At 47.6% G+C, this 9,337-nt stretch overlaps 1 protein-coding gene across 1 annotated transcript in view; it reads left to right on the top strand.

Moving 5' to 3' along the window:
• Nucleotides 1–4,073: 4,073 nt before the first annotated feature.
• The window catches only part of adcy9 (adenylate cyclase 9), an 82,502-nt gene continuing 77,238 nt past the window's right edge, over nucleotides 4,074–9,337 (top strand). Inside the window, exon 1 of the mRNA XM_060911354.1 lies at nucleotides 4,074–7,323. Coding sequence (XP_060767337.1) covers nucleotides 5,544–7,323 — 1,780 coding nt within the window. The 5' untranslated portion in view covers nucleotides 4,074–5,543. The remainder of the gene's footprint in view (nucleotides 7,324–9,337) is intronic.

Genomic DNA, 9,337 nt, shown 5'->3' with positions numbered 1-9,337 from the left:
CTCTTTTTTCCCCATTGACAGTTAACCCTTTTCGACGAACAGGGAACAAGTTCTTGGACCAGTGCCATTCAGGATTCTTTAAACCTTGGTGCCAGCTAGTGACCTGGCCCGGGTTTTTGCCAATTTCGAAAGGAACCATTATAATCAAGGATGTGTCATGAACAGAAGGCGTGGCACAATTCACAACAGGAGTAAACAGTTGTAGCAAGATGGCAGGACACAATGATGGGCGTTTGTTTTGTTATTGCAAATACTTGTATTCAGTCCATTATTTTTCTAAAGCGGTATCCTTTTCCGTTGCTGTGCTCCATATCCTCTTCAAACTAATGAGACACCCACTGATGTCATCATGGTTCGCGCTGGAAAAACCACCTATATTTTGGTTCCAGATGGGAATCAACTTTTCAGGTTCCGAACCAATATGTTTTTGGTCAAAATGCTCAGAACAGTTCAAAATTTGGTGCACGAACCAGAACAGAACCTGTTCTCTGTTGGTTGATAAGGTGCCAGTGTGTCGGATCAGGCGATTTCAATATTTTTAAAGCCAGGGACCCCTGTAAAGGAAAAAAACAAACAAAAACCCCCCAAACATTCACTGGCCTACTCTGTACAGATTTTATTTTTCAGTGGTGTAGCATGAAGCAATTCTGCTTCACAGCTCCAGCGTCTTGGCTTGTTTTCCTTGGCTCTGTATGGGTTTCTTCCCATCTCTCAAAAAACCTGCCAGTAGACTCGGGATTGGTTTCTCTCAATTGCAGATGTCAAAGTCCACGTGCAATACCCTGCCATGGACTGGTACCCCATCTCACACCTAGTGTTTGGGATAGGCTCTGGGTCGGTGGCGGCTGGTAGTCTTTCAAACAGGGGAGGCTGGTCGGTTACGATATTTCCAGATTTTAAAAGAAAAAACACATCAATTTTGCCCATACTCTTGCCTCTGATCTGGCTGACTGTTGGCAGGGTCACAAACTGTGAAATAACAGGTTCTTTTGGCCCATTAGCCTACTGTCCAATATACATGATGGTGGTGTTGGTTTTTTTTTTTAACATTTTATATTTTAAAATTGTGGCATGTTGTTTAAAAATTGATCATTATTGAAAGCAGCTCTTTGTCAGGAACCTCAGCAGTAACAGCAGAGTGTTCTGGAATAGGCACAAGCCTATTCAGTCCTATTCAGGTCTGTAGTGTGAACCTTGGGGAGCCAAACATAGAGCTGGGTGCCACACATTTCATTCAGTGACACTTTCCCTATATTTTACTTATTTTGACTGAGAAGTGTTTTAATGACAATTTTGATAACCCTTCACTTTTAATCCAGGTCTGTAGTGTGAAATGTTCTCGGCTGTGTTTTTGTTTAAAAATGTTTTCCAAATTGTAGCTGTGTTTAATTCATATCCAGAAAAATATATATTCCAATATAATATACTCAGCATAAACATTTTAAATAGATTCTATATTTTTGGTCCATCCATGACATATTACTAAAGTAGCCTATTTACTGTTGTTGATGTGGGTCACTTGCTGTTAGCCAATTCACTTTCTCGTACCAGGAGAGCTGAAAGGAACGAGTATTATTCCCTACCTTTTTCACCAAGTCAGTTTGAGGCTTTGGTCTACCCTGCTCTTTAATTTTAATTTTTTCCTCGAAAGGAAGACTGGCAAATGGCTTTGCCAAAATTAAATCAGCAATGCTTGGCATCCTTGCACAGCTTTCTTGCTAGCTGACTAGCCCCCTCAAGTTCAAGTTCAGTCACTCAAATAAATGAAATTTCTGGAACTAAGATAGCAAACTTGACAACACTATATTTACACTTTATTTACAATGAAAATATATACAAACTAAGAAAACTGGTAGAAACGGTATGTAATGAATGAAATCGAAATGTAAGCCGATCTCTTACAATACACCACAGCACTTGCGAATCCGCATGGGACTGAACTGAGATTCACCGCTGCCTGTCTATATTTGAAATGAGCTGTCAATCAAAGAAAATATCCGGCCGCTTTCACCAATCACCAGTCTCCTCGTGGAAAGCTTTGCCATGTCCCTCCCACTGTGAGGCTGGGAGTCTGTGGGCGGGCGTTTTCGCAGTATTTGTCCAATAACCGTCTTGCATTTTGATATTGAAAAGCGCATAGCTCCCAAATGCCACTGAAGTCCACTGAGGCTGGGAGTCCGTGAGGTGGGCGTTTTCGCAGTATTTGTCCAATAACTGTCTTGCATTTTGATATTGAAAAGCGCATAGCTCCCAAATGCCATTGAAGTCCACTGAGGCTGGGCTGCATCGCGCTGTCACGAGGGGGAAAAACTCACGCACACATTAGGCGAACTGGGGAAAGTTATAACGGAATGATTTCGCACTGTAGTTGGGTTGAGCACATATATTTCTATGATTCTGGATCTGAAATAGCAATGTTATAAGGTCGGCTATAACATAAGCCTAGCGCAATTCATCCTACACGATGTTCGTCATTTTTAGAGGAGGCTGAGCCTCCCTCATTGTCTTAGAGCAATCGCCCGTGCTCTGGGCCTACCAAACCACACCACACCACACCTCCACCCCGGATAACACAGATCTCATCTCATCTCATTATCTCTAGCTGCTTTATCCTTCTACAGGGTCGCAGGCAAGCTGGAGCCTATCCCAGCTGACTACGGGCGAAAGGTGGGGTACACCCTGGACAAGTCGCCAGGTCATCACAGGGCTGACACATAGACACAGACAACCATTCACACTCACATTCACACCTACGGTCAATTTAGAGTCACCAGTTAACCTAACCTGCATGTCTTTGGACTGTGGGGGAAACCGGAGCACCCGGAGGAAACCCACGCGGACACGGGGAGAACATGCAAACTCCACACAGAAAGGCCCTCGCCGGCCCCGGGGCTCGAACCCAGGACCTTCTTGCTGTGAGGCGACAGCGCTAACCACTACACCACCATGCCGCCCATAACACAGATACCAAAGATAAAAAATAATAGTAACCTTGAAGAACCACGCTCCCGAAAGCATGCTTCTGAAAGTTTTGAAGATTTGAACCATCACCATTATGGCATTCAGCAGATACTCTTATCCAGACTGATGTACAACATACCCAGAGCAGTAAGGGCATTTCAGCCATTCCTGCTGGTCTAGGGAATCAAACCAGTGACCTTTTGGTCCCAAAACCATTAGGCCATGGCTTCCCCATTTATGAGCATTATTTTGGAGAACCATGCCCCTCAAGAACGTTTTAGTGCATGGTTTTATCCTCACATTTACGCTGAGGGAAATGAGCGTGCCTCTGCTTGCCGCCATTTGAAGTCTGACGTGACGTAACGTAACATAACGTAACGTGACGGATGTCACATGAGCGCCCCCTAGCGGAAAGGTTTTACATGATTCCTGCTTGCTTTACTGTTTAGCCGAAAGTGAGACATGAAGTGATTCTTTGGGTGCCTTCTTCATAATTAATTACAAAGATTTATCATTATTAATGGATATTAATAATAATAATAATAATAATAAAAAAACATGATGTCTAGACGACAGCCTGGTGTGAGCTGTGGGTGTGACCGGAGATCTGATCAGCCAGTTCAATCTGGCAACCTTGCTCTCACACGCACAGACAGACAGACAGACAGACAGAGCACCCCTCTTCTTCTTCTCCTGAAATGTTAGCACTGTTGCCAACTTGTACACCACCTCCAACTTAGAAAAGGCGATTAATTCATTCTCTCCCGCGTTCAGACTATAATGGCGGCCACAAACCCCGCCGCGTGAACCCCTGAGCGAGCGGAAGAGGAGATAGGTTGCCAGATTGGTGGTAAATCCCCGAGTCATGCGAGCTAATTTTAACATCTAAGGGAATTTATAAATCACACCAGGATCTCATTTTGACAAGATCCAATATATACATATATTTTTTTTTCTTTTGATGTGTTTTAATTATATTAAATGGAACGGAAAAGTTGAACAAGGACTGGCAACCGTCTTCATTGAAGACGCAGTGAGCTCTGTATTGTCTGGCATTCATGAGCATGCCAGTGAGGAAAAAAAAAAAAAAAAAACCACACACACACCGGACTAACCCAGCAGGAGCAGCAGATGAGGGTTTGCAAACAGCTTCGAGTTCGACTATCTGCATAACCAGCTCGCGTCCTGCAAAAGACTGTTATAAAGAAGGATATCGGGTGTTTTTTTTTTTTTTCTTCCCTGCGTTGAAGTGAAACTACAGGCCTGAGGGAGGAAAACTTTCCATCCGAGTGTGGAAACATTATCGAACATGGCTTTGACGTCTCGCTCCGTCATGTTTTTTTCTTCACTCCAAGAAGAAGAGGAAAAAAGTGAAACGCGCTTAAATTCGAGCAAGTCTTGTTAAAAGGGAAGAGCAGAGGACGGTTGGATAGTTTTGAGTATAAGGATAAGTTTGGCCGTGTGTTCGGTTCGGCTCGGTTCGGTTCGGCTGTGCTGGGCTGGAGGCTCCGCGCGCTTCACTTTACCTCAGGGTTATTTTGGTATTTTTGTCGCGTGCCAGATGTGCGCGAGACCGCGATTAGCCTCGATGCTAACCCTTTTTAAACCGTCGTCTCTCTGTTTGTTTGTTTGTTTGTTTGTTTGTAAACTCGTAACTCATTTTGAATTAAGTCTCAGGATTGTTTGTTTTTCTCGCTGACCAGCTGTATTTTTCGACAAAACAGGAATATTAAGGGCTGCTATCCGGAGTGGGAGTTCAGGAAAGGACGCGGCTCCTCAGTGGGAACCAGGCCCCTCTCTCTCTCTCTCTCTCTCTCTCTCTGCACCTCCAGCCCCTCAGCCCCGACTCCAACACGCCAGCAGAAATGCCTCCATTTTCAGCTCGTTTTTCGGGGTGTCCTGTTTAAACCCCCCCGCTGTCACGACGGACACATGATGTGCGATTCAGGTTGGTGAAAATTCCTTCAAAAAAGAACCACGCTTTGTCGTTTCTGCCCTGTTTTGTTTTCCCCTCAGAAATGCGGCCGTTCATAGCGTGTTATTTCCACCCGAGCTGGGGTAAACGCTAAATATGAGAACGCACACTTATTTTACGGCGTTTCACACGGAAAGTGGAACGTGAAATTCCGATAGGATTTCGTAAACGACCGTATTTTTAAGCAAAGACAAATGATAAAATGTTAATTTTGGACATGTTTTGAGAGGGTGTCTTAAACACAGGGAGGAGGATGAGGATGTGTTTTGATGAGAAGGCCGGAGCGGATTCAGGGCGCTCGAGCCTGGCGGAGGAAAAGCGCACGCGAAGTGCCTCAGCGCCACCGAGCCTGATGGGATCCGAGTGCTGACGTCATCCACGCCTGGATAATGGACTGCTCAAGAGTCTGAGACGGTCCATCTCACTCTCACACACACACACACACACACACGAGAGAGAGAGAGACCGGAAAGACGTCTGTTCTGTTCTGTTCTGTTCTGGGATCATTTTGGATCTGTTTTTCTTTCCATCGTCACTCAAGCCCCCTTCCTTCTCTTTCATTTCCTTGATTATGTGACAGCCTTGTCAGCGAGCACTTGTTGTTGTCATGGCATCCCAACAACATCAGCAGCAGTCGGTGAAAAACACCGAGGTGAGTTGTGACAGCGGAGGAGGAAGTGTCAATGTCCGCATCAGCGACGCCCACTCGCAGAAGCGGGTCTCTGTGGAGCAAGAGCCTTCGAGCTGGGGTGAAAGCGTGAGCGAGCAGGGCCCGACGGGAAGCGCCAAGCCGTCCAAGTACAGCATCTCGTCCAGCTGCAGCTCGGGCGAATCCGGGATCCAGAGAACGGTGATGAGCAGCCTGCGTGGCCAGCGGACGGTTCCGCAGCTCTTCGAGAGGTCAGCGGCGCAGTGCTGGGACCCCAAGTTCGACTCCGCTACGCTGGAGGAGGCGTGCAGGGAGAGGTGCTTCCCGCAGACGCAGAGGCACTTCCGCTATGTCCTTTTTTACTTGGCTGTAGCCGCGCTACTTTGGGGCGTGTACTTTGGAGTCAACGGTTCCAGGTGTGATCCTCCCAGCTTCTTGCTTCCGACAGCAACCTTCCTCGTCCTGTGTCTCCTCCTCCTTCTGTTCACCTTCTCACGACCCTACGTGTGGCTCTATAACCAGGCCTCGCTGCTTCTGATCGTCATCACGATTTGTATCACTCTGGCGCCGCAGATGCAGGCTTCTGGTTTCGCTGACATCGAACGGCAGAAAGGCGACAATCGGACACTATCGCTGCATCCTGAGCCAGCTCCGTGCATCTCTCCTGTGGGGACGTTTTCTCTGTGCATGGAAGTGCTGCTGTTGCTCTACAGCATGCTCCACCTGCGGCTGTATGCCTCGGTGCTACTGGGGCTCCTGTACTCTGTGCTTTTCGAGACGCTCGGGTGGCTACACCTGGTCCAGACTAGTCAAGACATGAGAAAGGCGTCGTTGCTGTGGCTGGCGCCTGGAAAAGTACTTCTCCACCTGTGCGCTCATGCAATCGGCATACATCTGTTCATCATGTCAGAGGTGCGTTCGCGGAGCACGTTCCTGAAAGTGGGACAAGCCATCATGCATGGGAAGGAGCTGGCGGTGGAGAAAGCACTGAAGGAGCGCATGATCCACTCGGTCATGCCGAGCCGGGTGGCCGATGAGCTGATGAAGCAGGGCGACGAGGAGAGCGAGAGCTCCAGCAAACGCTACAGTGTCGGGACTGGTTCGGCTTCAGCATCCGGTGCGGGTGCTTCGTCCTCCAGCCCCAAGAACAACAAGCGCAAGAAGACGTCGATCCCGCGCGGCCAGATCATCTTCCGGCCGTTCAACATGAAGCGTATGGAGCCCGTTAGCATCCTCTTCGCTGACATTGTGGGCTTCACAAAGATGAGCGCAAACAAATCGGCGCCTGCCCTGGTGGGTTTGCTGAACGACCTGTTTGGCCGTTTCGACCGGCTGTGTGAGCTGACTGGCTGCGAGAAGATCAGCACGCTGGGTGACTGCTATTACTGCGTGGCGGGATGCCCTGAGCCACGTGAGGACCACGCCTACTGCTGCGTGGAGATGGGACTCGGGATGATCCAAGCCATTGAACAGTTTTGCCAGGAGACCTCTGAGACGGTGGACATGCGTGTAGGCGTGCACACGGGCACTGTGCTCTGTGGCATCCTGGGAATGAAGCGCTTCAAATTTGATGTCTGGTCCAATGACGTTAACCTGGCTAACCTCATGGAGCAGCTTGGTGTGGCTGGGAAGGTTCACCTGTCCGAGGCCACGGCGAGCTTTCTCGATGATCGCTACGAGAGAGAGGACGGCAGAGTGATGGAGCGCGCCGGGCAGAGCGTCACCGAGCAGCTGAAAGGTAACGTGTTTGTGTACTTCCTGTGTGTAGTCGAGTTTGTTAAAGCTTAGCGAAGTGAGTGTTTGTGTTGAAATTACATTTCAGGCTGCTTTGCTTATCAACTGTTTAACCAGATATAGTAAACACACATTTGGCAAAATCATTTTTGATTTATTTAACGTCAGATTTGTTTAACAAATAGGTCCTCAATTGACACAACTACATTAGATTGACCCCACCCATGGCGAAATAAGGTTCAACACCACCTCTCATATTTGTTAGGGCTTGGCTTCTTTCTGTCTGGTCATCGACAAACCTGGACAGCGTTGGCAGCCCGTCTTGCGTCCGCGCCCTCAGTGTTTGCATAATGTGTTACGATTAGGCTGAGCATATTTGTATGTGATAGCAGCTGATAGGAACGTAAACTGGACTCTATCACCTGGGAGTTTACATTGCTGAAGCGCGGCCTGGCCCAGGGTTGGCCTTAAGGCCACGCCGAGCTAAATTTCACTTGGGCTAAACCCGAACGGTCCAGGACGACGATGAATAGGGTTAATGGTGTGTATAAACAGCTCTATTGTTAGTCGTGATAGCATCATGCAGTGTGTCAGCTTGCACTCTTGTTCGGCTTCCTCTGTACCATCAGACGCTATATAAAGAGCAGAGGACATTTTCGTTTTGATTTAAAGTTGACGTGACTGACTGACTTAAATAGCATGTGCGCGTGTTGATAAACTACCACTATATATGTTTTAATTTGTTCTCTTATAACGAACTAACTTTACAGATCTGTCTTTCTTGAGCTAAGACGGTGGATTAAGCACTAAATTTAGAGCGATGGAAGCGGCAGGTTTTTTTTTTTTCTTTCCCCCACAGCATGATTTTCAAATCATGATGTGTGTTTTGGTTCAATGCACACTCCGATTCCAAATCGGTGCGTCTTGAGATCAGAGACGTTACACGACGTCCCCTCGGTCCTTTAAATGAAGCCACAGAAGATATGTTCGTGAGGGGACTGAGTGGGACGGTTTAATGTGTGTGTGTATGTGTGTGTTAGGGGAGAGTCGATCAGTACTTTGCCTGGCTGTTTCCCCTCAGTGATGACTCACCACTCTGTCTCCCAGTATGAGGAGTTGAAGCTGTTCCCTCTCAGGGGTGACCAGAACATCAGGATGCCATTTAAAGCAAAACGGCCTTTCGATTTCATAAAATCGGTGAAATTTAGTTTGGTCATCCTGATATGTTTATTTCTGTAATATCTCAAAAAATATCGGGCCATTCTGTGGCTGGGGAGTTATTTAATTTTGAGGAGATTCCCTCGCAAATAATGTGCATGAAATCGCTTGCTTCGCGCGGTCAAGCAGACAGAGGAAGTCCGTGTGCATGCGCAGGTTTACCTTTGACCGTGCACTGACCACTATTCTGTCGCTAAATGAACAGCTGATCACACCGAGGTGCTCGCTGACCGCCGATATTAATTAGTTTGGTCCGGCGTTTCCTTTCCTTCGTATCGTATATAACATAACGTCTTTTCTCGCTTTCCGTTACTGTAGTCGGTCTTCCATGTTTCATTCGTGTCCTACGTTTTTCTCTCCTGTTTCAAATTTGTATCCCACAATGCCCTGCGCGAACGGGGAAAGCCCACCACGTGATGCGTGACTTATGCCGCTTTTGCACTACCAACGCGGCTGAGTTGGTCTGAGCCGTGCCGTGCTGAGTTGGGCTGAGTCGAGCTGAGTGGGGCTGTTGGAGTTGCATTTCGACTACAACCGCGCTGAACCGTGCTGGCTGGAAGTGGGTGGAGTTAGTGAAAGTGGGTGGACGTCACGTGATGTCGTTAGGCGGCGCAAACAGTGACATCAGTGACCTTTTAAGCGGTAGTCTCACGACCCGGAGAGTAAACAATAAACATGGAGGACATGGAGTCGTTAGTGTTGCTGTGGCTTATTGTCACCGACAACGCCAACAGATACTGGCAAGAGCGTATAGATGAGGCGAGGCACATAAGGCTTCAGAAATTCTCGTAATTCTTCTT

The sequence above is a fragment of the Neoarius graeffei genome, chromosome 27, assembly GCF_027579695.1.
Source record: "Neoarius graeffei isolate fNeoGra1 chromosome 27, fNeoGra1.pri, whole genome shotgun sequence".
Classification (NCBI taxonomy): Eukaryota; Metazoa; Chordata; class Actinopteri; order Siluriformes; family Ariidae; genus Neoarius; species Neoarius graeffei.
Note: the sequence above shows the minus strand (reverse complement) of the source record. Positions and strands in the feature narration are given on the sequence as shown.